General features: G+C 42.1%; 2 protein-coding genes across 2 annotated transcripts in view; both read right to left on the reverse strand.

The window, feature by feature from the left end:
• Positions 1-17955, reverse strand: part of LOC110203342 (uncharacterized) — a 62440-nt gene extending 44485 nt beyond the window's left edge. The window contains exon 1 of the mRNA XM_078145848.1: positions 17883-17955. The gene's annotated coding sequence lies outside the window, so the exon portion shown is untranslated. The remainder of the gene's footprint in view (positions 1-17882) is intronic.
• The window catches only part of LOC144454129 (uncharacterized), a 119325-nt gene that overhangs the window by 6464 nt on the left and 94067 nt on the right, over positions 1-18794 (reverse strand). Inside the window, exon 2 of the mRNA XM_078145846.1 lies at positions 17883-17954. Coding sequence (XP_078001972.1) covers positions 17883-17954 — 72 coding nt within the window. The remainder of the gene's footprint in view (positions 1-17882; positions 17955-18794) is intronic.

Below are 18794 nucleotides of genomic sequence, written 5' to 3' on the forward strand. Positions count from 1 at the left end.
CAAAGAAGTTAAGAAAAATGAGGACTGAGAAAGTCATTCAATTTGTCAATGAAGAGATCACTGGTAACTTTGGAGCAGATAGCCAGACTCCGAGGTTTTGAAGTGACTTCAGATGCCATCAAATCTAGAACACACAAGAAGAGTCTACAGTGCCACATATTCAATATGGGGCAATCCAGCCTCGAAATGAAGACCCTGAAGGAAGGAAGGAGACCCCATCACTTTTCAAGGAAGTCCATTCTACTTAGGACCAGCTATATTTCTTAGGCAATCTGCCCTGAAAGGAGCCCTCTATTTGCCTTTTCTAAGTTTTATGCCTTGCTCCAGGTACTGTCCACTGTGCCAAACAGAATAACCAAATCCCTCCTCTATGAGACAGCCCTTCCAGGAAGCAAAGAGGATGCTTAGCTCCTCTTTAGTCTTTTTTTCCAGGCTGTATGTCCTTAGTTCCTTCAAATGATCCTCCCTGGACTGAGACTCAGGGTTCTTCAGCATCCTGATACTCCTCTCATAACAAAACAGAAGGAAATGCTAAAAGTTAGCATTTATAAAGTCCTTTAAGGCTTGCAAAGCCCTTTAAAAATATCTCATCATCATCACCACAACCCTGAGAAGTGCAATTATTAGCCCATTTTAGAGATGAGGAGACAGCTGCAGACATGATAACTGTGGGGCCATCACCTCCATATTACACTAAGCTACTTTTCTCAAATACAATCAAATGTGAAGATAGATTTTTGGGGACACATCAAGATGACTTGTGCTTTGAATCCCCTAGGATCACAAACTTTTTTGGGAAGAAGCACTGTATAAGGCTGCCTCCCTCCACTGATTCCCTATTACATTTCATCTTCTGACATCCCAACCCCCATGACCTAGAACATCAAGATTCTTTGGGATCCTGTTAATTCAAGGAACATACCATCACTGACGGATTTCTATAAAAGTGAGTATGCTATGACTCACCCATTATGAAGTCATCTTAGCTCTTTGGGATCCCTTCTTCCCTTTCTCACCCCCTTCTCCACCTTTTTAGAATCAAGATAGCATTTCTCCTTCACCAATCTTGTTACCCTCTTGCTTTCCATATTCTTTGCAATTATACAGACAGGGGCTCAGTAAGAACTCTCTCAATCCTTTTAAGACCCAAAGATATGGTTCATATGGGTAGACTGACTTGAAGTCATCAAAGGAATCTAGGTGATCTCTTACTAATTCTTTTCTTCACTTTTCTTGGGTAGCAATTCCTTGTTAGCATTTCTGGTCTATCACTTCCAGTATAAACATCATTCTCATTGCCCAGAAAACAGAAGGAAAATGAAAATTAAGCAGCTCTACCTCCCCTTAATTTTCAGTTTTCATCATTACATCTATAGACTTTCTTTGAGCCTCATTTCCCTTCCCAATAGAGCTAAGAAACAAATACCCAACCCCCCCAAATATGTTGCCCTTAGCTAGAGTCTCTGGCCAACCCTCAGCTTATTACAAGCTATAGAATCCCCCATACTACTTTCCAATTTAATTAACTTTATTTGTGAAATTAAATTAACCCTAAAGGGTTATATTTCATGAGGTACAATATTCAAGTTATAGTCATAATACAATCCCCTCTTATTTGATATTTTATTCACTCAAGTTAATCCTATTTCACAGTTAAATCAAATCAAACTTTAATATACCTCAGCTCTCAAAGCAGATTATTGTTTGTTTACTATTTAATTGAGAAAATAATGAAAAAAGGACATGAACAGGGAAAATATTATGTAGGCTATATATAATTCTACCCACATAAAAGCTATGAAAGCACATTTAACAAGTCAAAGAAAACTATACAAACGTAAGGAAGAAACAGTAGAATATAACCAATTCCCCTGTAAAATAAATTTAAAAATAATTGTTTACATACAAGACCTTTCTTGCTTTCAAATTTTGTATTTCTTCTGCTCTTACTTCAGTAAGAGGGTACCTATTGGCCAATGATATAAGTGCCTACACCTCTCTGAGAATCCTTATTTAAACCTAAATTAGTAATGTTACTTGTGGATTAAAATCCTATTTAAATGACCATTACAATCCATTAGTAAAAGTCATTGGAGGTTGGTCTACTGAGAAAGAAGGCACCCAGTATACCTACCAGGCACACACCTAAAGTTAGGAAAAGAAAAAAAAAAGGGAGGGGATTATAAAGTAGGTAAAATGTTGAAATAAAGTGGGTCTACTTATACTGACCTGCTTTTCATTTGAGAATCCCTAAATCTACTTCAGAAAAGAATTAGTTTAAATAATGTTTATATTTCATTTGAACAGACTCATTTTTCATCTAACAGCAAAAAAGTTGTCAGAAAACTACAAAATCTTAAACCCTAAGGGCTTAAATTAAAATGGCTGATCTGATGTAGTTGGTTGTCAATTCTTAGAATTCCCCTGAGTTTCATCTCTGCTTCCCTTTCCTCCAAATGCACCTTTTAGAGCACCTGAAACTAATAGAGTACCAACACAGCAAATGGCTCAATACATTGTAGCACATGAACATAATGGAATATTATTACTGCATCATTAAAAGCAAAATGAAGAATTCTGAGAAACCTAGGAAGACCTGTGAGTGAAAGCTGCGGAACCAGCAAAATAATATGCATGATGACAGTGATGAAATTCCAAGCTTAGCCCCAGAAAGGAGTTGAGAAAATGTACCTCCCTCCTTCCATAGAAGTGGCTGGAGATGATAGATGATGAATGTTGCATATACTGTCAGACTCAGTCAATGTATTGGTTTCTGGACTATTATTTTTCTTTTTCCATCTTTTTTTATGAGGGAATGTTATGGAAATGAGAAAGTGAGAAAAGTAGTTGGGAATTAAGTTAATTTTTTCATAATTTAAAAAAATTGATAGCTTCCTCTATGGATAAAAGCCCTTCTGAATTATCGATGTTTACACAAGCGCTAAATTTCACCAAGTTTCAACAATTACCATGAAGTGTGATGAACCTAGCAGAAGCAGTAGCACCAGGTTGAATAGCTAATGAGTTTATTTCTCATGGTATATATAAACTAAACATTAAAGGGGAAAAAACTTATTAACAGACATACCGTAATATACACAATACACATATTTTACATTGCTTCTGTGGTGGACATACTATTACAGACACTGAGATCATTTTTGGTTGGAAATTAGATCAATAAAATAAGCAATAACGGATAGATCCCCCCCCCAAAAAAAAAAGGGCAGAAATGGCAGCTCTGTACCCGGCGTCTTCACAATCAAAACCCTGCACTCTGGCTTTTTAAAATGTTCTCCTTTATGTCATTAGCTTGACTAGCAGCAAAACCAAATTTTGGCACAGTTGACTCTTGAGGTAACAAGTCAAATTTCTTCCAACGGACAGCCTGACCAGCTGGAACAGTCAATTTGGAACACATTCTGCGTAGCACCATGGGCAATTCTACGGCAAGGACACCTGTTACTAGCATTTGTTGCTACCATGATGAATTCTTTATCGGTCTTGTTGAGATGTCCTGCTTCTTTGTCGATAATGACATTGCAGTAAGCAAAAAATGCTCTGGATTCCCCCGTCAATAAGCTAACACTTTAAAGCCATGTGGTAAAAATCCAGTCTTTTCTCTGCCTTTCTCATGAGTTGCACTACATCAAAAGGCAGTTCCTTTTTCTACAAAACAGAATGATGACCAATAGGCTTTGTGAGCTCTTCTAGCTGCGTACCATGAGAACACCTTGCGGCCGTGACTGCTGAAAGACTGCCAGGCCCATCCGGCAACAGCCAAAGAACACATCAGCCCCAGATGCAGAAGGAGATGGGCTGCAGGGTCCCAATTCTAAGAGGACTGCACGTGTCTGGCCCCTGAGAGCAGGTCACTCACCTTGCCCAAGCAGACTTGCAGGGACTGGCCGAGTTAAACTCACCGCACCACTTTTACAGAAACACAGTCTCGCTTCCACCTTCTGTACAGTTATTCTTGAAAGGCCAGCTGTTGGTGTGGGGGGATTATAGGAAATTATTCCAACACAGCATACAGATGATTGCAGAGTCTCCACAAACATTCCCTTAGGGCTTAGAGATGCCCTCAGAGATCTCCAGACTTACAACAGGAAGTAACAGGATAGTATCCTTCCCCCCCTCCCCTAAATCCCCACTCTAAGAGTGCTGTGGAAATCCTAGATTAAACAAGATCAAGGTCAGAGATCAAGGGCAAAGAGCAGAGGACAGGAATTTAGTGACTCTGGGGCTAATAACCCAGCCCTCTCTGCATGAGATCTGCAGCACTCTATCCCAGCCCAGCCCAGCCAGGATTTCTCCTAGGCCCACGGCAGCAAAACCTAGCTCTGGTCTTCTAGGGACTAACAGGGCATGCCCTGCCTGAACCACACCGCTCTGGAGCTCATTCCAAGCCTTCCCCAATCAGTGGCCAAAGGAGTCTGGCTTGACAGGAAGCAATATCAGGCCATTAGCACTGCACTCCTTTCCGGAGCTACTGCTGGATCAAGGTCAAGAAGACAAAGCAGCCTGGGAGCTTTCCAGGTGAAGTCCCAGTTAGCACCAGAACTCTAGGCAAAGTCCAGATCAAGCAGGCTCTGAAGCCAGTGGTGAGAGCTCAGCACTGGAGCTAGCCCCTGAGAGGAGTAGAGCAAGGAGGGAGAAGGAAGAGGAGGCAATAGAATCTAGCTCTCCCCTTGCACCTCCTCAACAAAGACACAGAGAACACACCAGCCTGCATTTTTTTTGGGGGGGAGGGCGCTAGGCAATGGGGTTAAGTGACTTCCTCAAGGTCACACAGCTGCTAAGTGTCTGAGGCCAGATTTGAACTCAGGTCCTCCTGACTGCAGGGCCAGTGAACCTGCCCCAACCAGCCTGAATTCTGATTAGCCAAACCAAGGAGTCATAGTGAGTCGTTTGTACAGTCCAGGAAGATGGACAGAGGTCTGCCAACACTACAGTGGTGAATTTGTCCAGGAGTCCAGTTGGAAGAATTCTAGGACCCAAGGACTAACAGTAGTACCAGAAAGAGATTCCAGGGGATCGCTGGGCAAGTGGTAGGTACATGAATGGGAGCTATGTCATCTGGTAGCTCTGTTGCCCATCGTTCAGTGCTGGGTCACAGAGCAAGGACAGGAAGGAGCAGTTGTGACCACTGGCCCTAGAAACAACTTCCAGCAAGCAAACTAGCCATACAGCTCTCAACCCTGAAGGCAACATGGCTCTACAACCTAGACCAAAAGGGAGCCATGAGTCTGGACTCGCTGAACAGACAGAGCCTTCCAGTGGGTCAATAGTGGCCAAGTCAAGCAAAAGTGTGCTGAAACTCCCAACCTGGAACAAGCTGATAGACCCAATTTTGGAACTTAATCTCACAAAATTTAGACCAGGCGGGCAGTGAACAGAACTCCCCTCGGAGCACACCAATGTGAAAGCACTGAAAGCATGCAGTGGCTCATCCAGAGCTGTGCAAGCACAACAAAGAGGAGGACAGAAACTCAGGCCAGAAGTCTCCCCCTTCCATCACCCCAAAATGTGCAGAGCCCAGCATTAATATAGGCCCAAAATCAGGAAGCTGGCTGGAAGAACGAGAAAACCACGAAAGAACTCGTCCATAAAGAGCGATGATGATGACAGGGATGCTCAAAAAACAAAGACATAAGAGAACTGACTTGAAAACACTTACATGCAAAGCCTCAAAGAAAAGGGCAGCTGGGGCACATGTCCAACAATGATTCATTAAAGAGTTAAAATGAGAATTGAAGAAGTTAAAAACTGAATTTAAAAAACAAATGACAGCAGTAAAGGAAAAGAATGAGGAAAGAGGCAAAAGCTAGGGAAAAAAGATATAAAAAGAGAATTAACAGCCTAGAAAAGGAGTTATAAAACCTTACTGAAGAAAATAATTTCTTGAAAATGAGGATTGGCTATATGGAAGCTAATGACTCCATGAGACATCAAGAGATAATAACACCAAGCCAAAAGACTGAAAAAACAGAAAATGTGAAATACCTCATAGAAAAAAACAACTGACCTGGACAATAACTAAAGGAGAGATCATTTAAAAATCAATGGAATGCCCAAAAGCCATGAACAAAAAAAGAACCCAGACATCATATTTCAAGGAATCATAAAAGAAAATTGAAAAAAATACAGTAAGCAGCCCAAAATCATTCAAATACCACAGAGCCACAATCAGGATCACAGAAGATTTAGCAGCTACCACTACAAAGGTACAGAGGGCTTAGAATATGATATTCCAGAAGGCAAAGGATCTAGGCTTATATACAAGAATAATCTACCCAGCAAAACAACAGAATCCTACTGGGGAGTGGGAGAGGGAGATTTGGACCTTCAATGACACAAAGGATTTCCAAACATGCCTGAGACAAATAGAGACTTGACCCAAAGACCAGAACCAAGTAGAAAATTTAGCATACAAACAAAGGAATCAAGAGAGGCATAAAAAAGTAATCATAAGTAAAAAGTAATCATAAGGGATTAAACAAAATTAAACTACATTCTTATATGGGGAGACCTAACCTCTCAGAACTTTATCACCATTAGAGGTCATAGAGAGAATCTAATTAGGGAGCCTGAGTCTGATTCTTTTGTGTTTGGATGATCAAAAAAGAAGAACAGATTGAATGGGGAAGAATGAGGAAAATTATCTCACATAAATGGGGTGTGAAAAGATGAGTTCATGCAAAAAGGAAAGGGCACTGGGAGTAGACCAAAAAAAACCTCACTCTCATCTGAACTGGGTAAAGGAAGAAAAAATACACGTAAAACACATTTGGGTACAAAAATACACGTAACAGAACAAGGAAATGGGAAAGAAGGGGGTTCAGGGAAAAGGGGGGGAAGGGAAGTTAGAATAAAAGAGGCATTAGTTAGAAGCAGAACAGACTCTTAAAAAGGGGGCAGGGGAAAAAAATAGAAGGATTGGTACATCAACCAGACCAGAACAGGGCGTCTAACCTGGGAATGACCAGAGCCAAACAAAGCAGGACAGAGGCAGGTGTGTCAGGGATTAAACAAAAGTTTGATTAATTTCAGAGTGGAAGCCTCCCCTCCTGAGAAGGAAGGTTTAACATGCTGGGGCAAAGGCAAGTCTTATATACATAAAAACCACAGTGGGGTGGGACCACTACACAATCAGTCTTAGAAGTTCCCAAGGCAGGCTCAAGTATGGACAATGCACATGTTTCTGGGTCCTGTCTTAATCTGATTGTCTTAAGTCTTAAGGGTCGTTGAGCCTTGTGATTATTCAGTGGGGTAAGGAACCAGAGTTAGGGAACAGGAGTGCAGTATCTGGTTCAGTTACACAAGCACAGGAATTCAGGAATTGTTAGCATGTTGGAAGATTTTGATGGATGGCTTTAGGCTGCAGCACACTGGCTCTCAAGTCCCTAGGAAATAGGGGGAGCTCCAACAAATCTAAACAGTGATAATCATTTAAGATCAATTGAGCCCCAATAAGGGCCAAAAACCTGACTTAATCTTCTCTGAGTGAACTAAAAATGCCTCTTCCTGTGTCAGCAACTATAGATCCAGATGAAACTGACCAGCATTCTTCCTGTTTGTGATCACTAAGGACAGGATATCTGGAACCAGACCCTCTCTTAAATAGTGGGACTTTTCTTATCTTGTATCCTATGGCCATATGTCATGCAGGGGAAACACAGATATCCTGGATCTATAATTTCAATAGACACTTTGACATTCTCCTATTTTATTGTATTTACAACCTATTTAACTAAGAAACTTCCTTTCCCATGCTATATGTTAAAAAAAAAACATATGGAGGCTATATATATATTTTTAACAACACAGACTTCCTGAGTCAGAGTTTAAATGTCCTCCTAAAATTGTTTGAGTCAGTCAGAGTTAAAGCTCCGGCTCCATGTACATGTGCTAACTTAAGGGAATAAACAACATGAATTTATTTGTCACCTAGTTTGTTGCCTCTTTACCACTTTCAGGTCGACAACAGTTACTGATTAATATGAAAATCATAAATCCCTCAGTGAACATCTGGTGCTGGTCAAAGCAATACACTTTTTCAGAGGGTGAGATCATCCGGAGTGCAAAGGATTGTTATCATACCAAGCTCAGGACACAGCCTGCTTGCTGGGCCTTAGCTCTGGAAAACGAGTGTCTCCAAATATTCTGACAAGTATAAGAGAACAGGATGGGAGGAAATACACAGGTAGCATTCATAGCCATGATTATGAATGAGAGAAATTCAAACATAAAACAAGAAGATGTGAGAATGGCTCAGAAATCAGAACTCAACAAAATGTTGCTTGCAAGAAATATCCATGAAACAGAAAGAATACACACAAGAGTTTAAAAAAGAGTTTGGAGCACAATCTATTACACTTCAGCTGAAGACAGGGGTAGCAGTCGTGATTTCAGACAAAGCAAAATTATACCTAATTAACAGAGCAAAGCAAGCACAGACAATACATTTTGCTAAAAGACAATGAATTAATATCAATACTATGCATGTACCAAATGGCATAGCATCTTAATTCTTAAAGGAACTGAAAATTTTTAAAAATTATTTTAGAGTCATTTGGAAACATTTGAAAAGTCAAATATGATACACAGCTGGGGATTTCTGAATGAGGAAGAGAAGGGAATATGCCTATTTCTAAGCTTCACAAAATTGACCACATATTAGGACATGAAACCTTCACAAACAAATGCAGAAAAGCAGAAATACTGACTTCATCTTTTACTGACCATAATGCAATAAAATTACATCCAATAAAGGATTGTTGAAACAAAGTTTAAAAATTAACTTGAAAACCGTATTGCTGAGTTGCATGGGGAACACGAAGGCAGACTAGACATTTTCTCCAGACAATTCACCATGACCTCCCGAAGCACAAAAGATAAAGCAAATTCAGCGGTTTTAATACTCTAGGACACCCAGAATCCAAAAAAAGGTGACCACCACCCCTCCACAAAAAAAAAAAACAAAAACAAAAACAAACAGAAATTGATACTCCCTGAACTCACTCGGTGTCCTTTCCCCACCTCCCAGCTACCAGCAGTAAGGCCACACAAGCAAATACAATGGCACAGCACAGGCTTACTTACATTAAAACCCACTCTTGTACCCCATTCCCCCCACCCTATTTCCAATGATCTAGAGACCATGGTTCCAGGCTGAGAAGTCTGTTCTGGCCTCAACAGCCAGCATGGCCACAATCCCTTTAGAGCCAAAAGTATGCTAGGAGCTACAACCCAGAAGCACCAGCATAGCAAATGTCTGAACTGCCACTGGGGGGGGGGGCGCGCTGGGGGAGCAGGCTCTGAACTGCCAGTGTTAGCATAATCTGAGCCAAAGAACTAAGGAACAGTACTTCACCAAGCCAGAGAAAAGAACACAGTAACCAGCTAGGGCTAGTTCTGAACACCTAAAATTCCACTGAGGCAAAAACATAGGCTAGTGAACCATGAATTGCCCAATGCAGGAGGAGGCTGAGATGCTCTAAGATCCAGCCTCCTAGGAAGCCATAATCAGAGATGGGAAGAAGTCAGGAAATGAATGATTAGAAAAACAAGTTAGGGTAAAAAGTCTAAAAGTACCAAAGATTTCAAGAAGAAGAAATCTTAAAGACCTTGAACACAGACAAATAAATCAATAGGGAAAAACTATAATGGAAGAAAATGCGATCTCCAAATCTAATAAATTAGTTCAAGCATCTGTGAATAAAATCTGCAAAATGGAGGAGAATGATCCAAAATTTGACGAGACAGAAGACTTGCACAGTTTGAGAATATGGGACCACAACAAGCTGTTTCTGAGTGGTTTAAAAGACAAATGAGAATTAGGAGAGAAGAATTTACACCCCACACAGCAAAAATAACAAACAGAATGTAAAAACTTGAATGTAACAGTAAGCCCCACCAAAGGAACAAAAGAGGGAATAGACTGGGAATGCAAATACACAGAAGTCAAGGACAACTGAGAAGAAGAGATGCGAGAAACAAGAAACGTTAAACGAGAACACGCTCATGATGTGAGCACGCGGATCTTAAAGATGACGCAGAGATACAAGCTAAAGATCACAGGTGTCCCAGAAGAACACAGCAGGACAAAAAAACCTTCACACCACAACAAATGAAGCAGAAGAGGACTACCCAGAACACAGAAAATGAAATTCCAATTAAAAGAATTCACAGATCACCTCCAGAAAGAACCCAAGGTGCAAACTTGAAGACACACTGTGGTTAAATTTAATAATCCAAACAGAAACAAGTCCTTCAAGCCATCAGGAGAGACCATCACATACAAAGCAAAGGACATTTGAATAGCACAAGACTATTTAGTCTCCACTAGAAAAGGAAGAGGAAATAGAATAATGTATTCTAAAGAGCGCTAGAGCTCATGATGCAGCCTAGCATGACCTAGCCTGCAAATCTGGACTTAACTATATAGGGCAAAAGATGAACATACAATAATAAAGAAGAGTTTTGAAACATTTTTAGAAAGAAAACCAGAACTGAAGAAATTATTTGCTGTTGAACATTCCAAAGAACAGAACTGAGGGAGGAGTGAATAAATGCAGGTAGCAATAGTAATAAAGTGATAACAGAAAGATCAGTAAGAGACTTCTCTCTAAAGGTACACAAGGAGACAAGGGTGAAGGAAGAAATCTGGTAGAGACAACAGTAAAGGGACACAGAACAGGCATTATAAACAGAACCACTCAAAACACCCTGCTAAAACAAAACAGGCAAATGTTTGTTTTGTGGAACTACATTACAACACAGGAGGGAAGGTACATGAAAGGGGAAGGAGAGGAGGGTATAGAGAAGAGTGAATGATGTGCTGAGTTCAAATCAAGGCCCAACAATGAGGGAAAGGTAACCTCAGTAGTCTCAGAAAGAGAATAACCTAGGAGGAGTGGGTGAGAAGGAAGGGGGAAAAGGGGAAGGGGGGGACACCTTACTTTGGAGATAGCAGGGGATTCCACTGCTGAATGCCACCATAGGTGAAGGGAGGTGAGGACCTTAGACTCGGGATTTGGTGCCTGAAAAGTCTATTTGGTGGAAGCGAGAGAGTTGGAACCCCAGGGGATAACTGGCACCTAAAGGAGTGAGAAAGCATGAACACAAGGAAATGTACAGGCAAATGTAGGAAAAAACCCAACAAATAGGGTACAGATCACTATGGGGGAGAGGAGAAGGCAGGGAGAGAGGCCTATGGGGCCTCATCCTGGGGCATTATCCCCTGTGACACCTGCAATAATTAGCATGGTTCTGAAAGTGAGTTCATCTGAGCTTCTGAACAATCACATTAGTGAATGAAGAGAGGGTGGCCTGGAGGCAGACTGACCCCCCAGCAGAGGGGATGTGGGATCACACACCACAAACAGGACAGTTTTGAAATTAACATGTGATTTGTTTTCTCCTGGAGTCCTGGGAGTCGTTTCAGGAGGAGGTTTCGGGGCTCCTCTGAGCCCTGAGGGGTAGGTGGCTGAGTGGCATTGAAAAGGCCAGCAGGAGAGAGCCCTCAGGTGACAGGTGTCCCTCGGGGTTTTGTCCTGGGTCCTCTTCTCTTCTCCTTCTACACTACTTCACTTGGGGATCTCCTCAGTAACAATGGATTTAATTATCATCTCTATGCTAATGATTCTCAAATATACCTATCAAGCCTCAAATTCTTGGCTGACCTCCAATCTTGCATCTCTTCAGCATGTCCAGTAGATGTCTTCAGGGAAGCAAGATGGCACAGTGGATAAAACACTGGGCCTGGAGTCAGGAAGACTTGAGCTCAAAGCCAGCCTCAGACACTTACTAACTATGTGACTCTGGGCAAATCTCTTCACCCTGTTTGCCTCAGTTTCTTCACCTGTAAAATAAGCTGGAGAAAGAAATGGCAAACCACTCCAGTATCTCTATTAAGAAAATCTCAAATGGGATCACAAAGGGTTAGACACAATTGAAATGACTTAACAACTATCTCAGTTGAGTGGGTGGGGATAGAGGGAGACACTGGAGATTTGAGAAGTGGTGAATAGGTTTGGAAACTGCTGTGGGGAGGAAGACCCGTGAATTAATTACAGAGCTATCGAAGGACTACCTTTGCACAGGGAGGACCCTCTTGAGATCCTGAACCCAGGCAGCACAGTTTCAAGAGTTTCTCCATTTCCTTCAGAAGCACATAAATAGGAGCAAACACAGTGGATGGTGGGAGTGATCCAAGACTGAGGTTTGGCAGAGTTCTTATCTACAAGAGGATGAGAGAGCAAAGGTTCCAGAGGAGAAGATAGTGTAGAGATGAACCTGTTCACAAGGGGAAGGTGGAGCACGTAGCCAGAGCAGATCAAGGAATTCCAGAATCCTCCTACGTGAAACAGAACACTATGTGGAGCTGAGATGGTGTAAAGGAGTAAGTCGGTCATGGGAAATGTACAAACCAAGGACCTGAGAAGCTGCTGAAGGCATCTCATACTCTGCAGGACCAACATAGAACTCTGTCTTTCCTCAAAATGTCACCTCTCTTCTGAACTTCCCCATTAATCTCCCCACCACCTACGCCCAGCTCCCCAGGAAAGGACCACTGCTGATTCTTTTAGGGGTTCCCCATGGATTTACCATAGGGGAGTGGATGTCCTCCTGGCTCTCAGTCCCTGAGCCATCTGAGCATCCAGTGAAAGAAGTCACATGGAATTAATCAATCCTTAAGCATGTCAAAAGCCTCTACTAGGCACCAGGCACAGTCCTAGACCTGAGGACAGACACTGGTCTGGGGGAAGTGGAAAGGAAAGCTCCTAAAATACTTTTACAGATCAGCTGACATGGGTTGCAAGCCTGGGTCATTTATATGAGACTTCTCTTACTAGTGGAAAGGAGTATGACACAGGGTTGTGTGCAAGCTTAAATAAGGAACAGAGTCAGCAGGAGAGCATGGGAGAAGAGAGGTTTTTTTGTTTCCTGCTTCTAGAGGACAGGAGGACAGATATGATTCCAGCCTTCTCAGGAGAGACTGAGAGAAAAAAAGAACAGACTTTAGAAGACAGACACATAGAGGAGAGCTCCCTACCGTCCTCCCCATCCCCGTGTTTCCATTTGTCACTCTTCACTTAGGGGAATTTCCACTTAGATGAGACCAAAGACTATCTCTCAGTCAAACTGAGAGAGCTCATTCACCCTGTGTATTGTCTGGCATATTCTAATCTATATAATTTCTCTAACTTCTATTTGCCATCTGCTTAGACAAAAGGGTTCATTTACTATTCTGTATATACAATGGTCTTTTCTGCAACTAGCATTTGGTAGGAAGGAATCAAGCCTTAGGCTATAACCTTGGGGCCCTACGCCCTCCTCTTCAGGTGACAGTAAGCCAGAAAGCAGCTTGACCCCTAAGAATTAAATCATTTCCCTATGACCATCAATATTTGGGGAGTTGTGTATGTGTGTGTATATTTCTACACACACATATACATATGCATACACATACACAGTACCCCTTCTCTGAGGAGAGCAGAGCAACCAGGCTGGTGGTCCAAGGACCACATTCCAGAGATGCCTCTTCATAGCTCCCCAGCAGCCACAGATGGACATACACATGACTTCCACGGACAACACACACAAATACACCCAACAGAAAGAAACCAGGGTAGACACAAAATTAACGTAGAGGGATTTCAGGTGGGCTTGCAGGACACTAACCACTGATGGAATCACAAAAAGTCTCTTGAAGGAGGTGACACCAACTGAGTTTTAAATGGGGCAAAGGTTCACAGAGTTGGCCCTTAGGTGGGAGAACACTTCAGGTGCAGAGGCTGAGGCAGCCTGTCCAAAGTCATGAAGGAGGAACAATAATTGGGCTATTTGGGCTGGAACACAGAATGCGTAAGGTGGAATAACATGAAGTTAGTCTGGAAAAGTTAGATGGAAAGCAAGGATATGATGGATTCTAATGTGTAAAAGAATCATGTTTTTAGTTCATTTGTCATAAAGGCAATAGGGAGCCACTGGAGCTTCTTGAGCAAGAGAGAGCAACATGATCAGAACTGGGCATAAGTAATAACAGTTTGCAGGTTTTATGTTAGGTAGATTTGAAAGATGGATGCAGGAAGAACAACTGGGAAGCCACTAAAACATCCCAGGTACCTTCTAATAGTATCTGGGGCTGCTTATTAATAAAGGAAAGAGGAAGAAACAGAAACCATATTGGAGCAAATTCACAGAGATGTAGTAAAGGAAGGAGACATCAACGAAGACGGCAGATGGCAGAAGGAAGCTCTCTGGAACACCTCCTCCACAAGTATCTAAAAATACACCAGACTGATCCAAGAAAAGTCATAGTGGGTCACTTTTCTTGCACAGTCTTATTTTCTCTTCCCACCTCACTCTCTCACACTGGGGTAAAAAAAAAAAAAGGAAAACAAAGCTCTTGTAAGAAGTGAGCATAGTACAGCAAAATGAATTCCCACATTGGCCGTGTAAAAATGTATGTCTCCTTTGGCAACTTGAGTCCGTCGCCTCTCTTTTAGGAGGGGGGCAGCATTCTTTATTATGGATCTTTTGGATTTGTGCTTGGTCTTTTCATTGATCAAAGTTCTTAAGTCTTTCCAAATCATTTGTATTTACAGTGTTGTTGTTAAACGGCATCAATTGTTTCCTGGTTCTGCTTACTTCATTCTTTATCAGTTCATACAAGTCTTCCCAAGTTGCTCCAAAACCATCCTTTTCATCATTTTTTTTTGGGGGGGGGAGCTAGGCAATGGGGTTAAGTGACTTGCCCAGGATCACACAGCTATTAAGTGTCAAGTGTCTGATGCCAGATTTGAACTCAGGGCCTCCTGACTCCAGGGCTGGTGCTCTATCCACTGCGCCAACTAGCTGCCCCACAGGGAAACAAAGTCTTTAAAAAATGTAGAATGTTTGAGTTGGGAGAGTCCTTAGAGCTCCAGGGGTCCTTAGAACAGCAAATTTTAGAGCTGGAGGGGCTTTGGGGAATTGATGAATCTATCTTCCTAATTTTATAGAGGAGGGAATTAAAGCTTATAATTATAGGGGCCATCCTGTTATTTATTGTTTTTTATTTTGTTTTTAGCAGAAAGGGTTTAGACCTGAGTTCAAATCCAGCCTCAGACACTTGACACTTACTAGCTGTGTGATCCTGGGTAAGTCATTTAACCCCATTGCCTAGCTCCCCCCCCCAAAAAAAAATGATGAAAAGGATGGTTTTGGAGCAACTTGGGAAGACTTGTATGAACTGATAAAGAATGAAGTAAGCAGAACCAGGAAACAATTGATGCCGTTTAACAACAACACTGTAAATACAAATGATTTGGAAAGACTTAAGAACTTTGATCAATGAAAAGACCAAGCACAAATCCAAAAGATCCATAATAAAGAATGCTGCCCCCCTCCTAAAAGAGAGGCGACGGACTCAAGTTGCCAAAGGAGACATACATTTTTACACGGCCAATGTGGGAATTCATTTTGCTGTACTATGCTCACTTCTTACAAGAGCTTTGTTTTCCTTTTTTTTTTTTACCCCAGTGTGAGAGAGTGAGGTGGGGAGAGAAAATAAGTGCTTGTTAATTGAAAAAAATTTTTTTTCTTAAAAGACATGTAATAAATTCTGAAAACTTTCTCACACAATACAAACCTTACCCAACATGAGAGGATTCGTAATGGGAGAAAAATTAGCCATACTTGTTCTAGCTATATGAATGTGTTAGATTTATTTCTTGTAACATCTTGATGGGGAAGAGGAGTTCTTTGTTTCTTGGTCCATTTTGTTATGCGCTTTCATTTAATGAAGGAATTTAAAACATTCACATGCACTGTTATAATTAATAAGTTCAATGTGGATTCTGATAATTTCTTGTTGAAAATGCTGCCCAGAGACTGTGACATCTATCTTAACTTTCCATGCTTCCCTTTCTGATCACAATCTTTTATCATTCCCCTTTTCTCTAAACTGGATGACTCCTAATCCTATTCTTCATGTAAACAGTGACTTCTTATCAGCAAAGGTCTCTTGAAGGTAGCAACTGCAGCTGAGAGAGCTCCAGTACAAAGGAATCTGAAGAGCTGGACCTACAGCACTGCAGACACACAGAACGGGCAGTGTGTACAAAGTCCGAAGAGAGGAGGCAGAGGACATGCGGTGGACAAGGAAGAACAAGGAGGCCACTTTGGATAGACTATCAAAAACAGGAGGGAGAGTCATCTGGATTCAGTCTGGAAAGACTGCTAAAAGCAAGAGGGGGATGAATGCTAATGTACAAATCAAGGCGTGGTTTCTGTTTGTTTTTTAAGGCAATAGGGAAACCCACAGGTCTGAGAAGAGTGACACTACTTTAGGAGTATAAATCTGTATGTGAGACATACTTGAGAAAGAAAAGCCTGGTTTTAGAGAAATCAATCAGGAAACTTATTATTAACACTCCAGGTTGGAGGTGAGGAGAGCAGGGTTATGCCACTCAGTGCTAGGAAACAGGACTGTCTCCCTTTCTCAGTTAAACTCCTTGAAGAAGCTACATACTCAGGCCTCCACTTGCCCTCCTCTCTCCTCTGCTGAGACCGAAATGCCTACAATATGAAATGTCCAAAAGGCAGCTGGAGATACAGAGCTGGATTATGTCTAATATACAGTCCAGAACAACAGTGTAGAGGTGAACTGATTCACCAAGGAGTCCAGATTAGGAAGGGAGGAGAAGGTGATCAGTGCCAGGTGATGGCCTGGAAAAGAACCGAGGGATGGACAGAGTAGAGGTCATAGTGAGGACAAAGAACAAAGGTAGGAGTCATAAGGCAACAGAAAAGATGGAATGATAAAGGGTTATGATGAAATACAGGACCTTCCGAGTTCATAAACACAGAGGTGAAACACTTCTGTGTGATGTGAAGTCATAGACATCGCCATCTCTATAGCTAAGGTGCAGTGAGAGAGTAGATCAATCAAGGGAACTGAGTAGGCTGAAGACCTGAGAAGTGAGGATGTGTGAGGGATTATCCGTATGTATATGGAAACGCCCCTGGAACAGGCGCAGGAGTTGGTAAAGAGAGAAAGACTGGTCCAGGCATTGAGCTCACTGAGGGAAAGAAGGAGACTGACCTGGGGGGGCTGATGGATGACAGCTGCTAGAATTCTGTTTGAGTGATAAATCTCAATGCAAAGTCACCAGTCAGTCAAGCATTTGCTAAGTATCTGCCATGTTCCAGGCACTGTGCTAAGTAAAAGGGATGTCATGAAAGACAAAAGACAGCCCTTGCCCCCAAGGAATTAATAGTCTAAGGTGGGGAGACAGCTTGCAAACTTGTGTACAAGCAGAATATATACAGGAGAAATTGGAGATAATCTCAAGGAAGGCACTAAGATTAAGGAGGTGGAAAGGAGGAAGGAGAGAATTCCAGGCACAGGGGTCAGCCAGTGAAAAGATGAAAAGTCATGAGATGGAATGGTATGTGGATCTGGATTGGGTCCCCACCCTCAGAGAAGGAGAAGGCACTTAGTACAAGAGGCAAAGGAAAAGCCTGGAAAGGGCCATGGAAAGAAAAGTGTATTCAGAATCATCCCCGCCCCCTGCAATCAGTGGGTCAGGGGCTATGATGAGAGAAGGAAGCAGCCCTGGAGAGTAGGATGAGGCAAGGAGACCGAAGCAGATCTCAGTGCAGAAGCAGATCTCAGTGCAAGAAGAAGAAAAGAGCCTCAAAGAAAGAGGCTTAACACGAAAAGATATTTGTTCATTATAGACCAAGCATTCCAGGGGGCACAACAGAAGGAAGGGGCCGTTTTGAAGGTCAACACACAGGAGGAATAACTGAGATGCAGTGGGAGTGTGGGGTGCAGAACTGAAGTTCTGGGATTGTATATTGACAATAAGGAGTTTCTACTTTCATACCTTGGAAGGATTCTTTTCTTGAAATGTTCTTTCTGGGAGTTTCCTTTGTGTTCTCAGCTCTCAGTTCCAAATCTGAAAAACAGAAAGAAAAACTGTGAATGTAGCTTCTTCTCTGAGCTGGAAGAAAGGAAAGTTAGGATATGTAATACAAATGAGAATGGCTGCCATTGTCTGGAAGCATACTATTTTGTGCTCACTGAAATATGTCCTGACACTCTGGGGACATGGTGATCAGAGGCAAAGGAGGGGAAGGAAGGCAGCAACTAAAGAGCTAACAGGAACACCAAGATGTATTTTTTTTTCCGCAGAGGTGAGGAGAAACCATCTAAAATCCTGAAATGTGAGATGTTCAGAAAAACAGATTAGGATAGCACTCATACCCTGAGAACAAGCAAAATGAATTCGTGGCAAAGGATGGAGGGAAGGGAAAGCATCTGAAGACGAGCACGGATTGAGAGGAGACATTCTGGAACCAGGATTCAGGCTGTCCGATTCTCACCTCTAGAATAGCAACTGGATTTCTTTCCTGTGTCCAATCTCAGGACCATGGCCCAGGAGCATCTCCAGGACCTGCAAGTTCTCTGTGGACAAGAACCCTTCAGTGTCCAGGCCCCATGGGACTTTTTACAAGACAAGTAAGGCACCCCAGCCTCTTGACCAGGCTCCCATGCCTCTGCCTGCTCCTTCCTCTTGTGAGGCTGGCCTCCTAATGCCTTATAGGAAAAGACCTTGCCACATACCATTGGGCTGAACTTCAAGAGAGGAAATGTATAGTCTAATCTCTCACCTAATTCAATGGACTTCTCTCCAATCATTGATCCTTTGACTGGATTCACTCCTCAACACTTAACACACTACCATCCCCTTATTCTTTCTCTTACTAATCAGAAGACTTAGGTGTTTTGGTAAATG

Source organism: Phascolarctos cinereus, unplaced genomic scaffold (genome assembly GCF_003287225.1).
Source record: "Phascolarctos cinereus isolate Bilbo 61053 unplaced genomic scaffold, phaCin_HiC Scaffold_726;HRSCAF=1367, whole genome shotgun sequence".
In the NCBI taxonomy this organism is placed as follows: Eukaryota; Metazoa; Chordata; class Mammalia; order Diprotodontia; family Phascolarctidae; genus Phascolarctos; species Phascolarctos cinereus.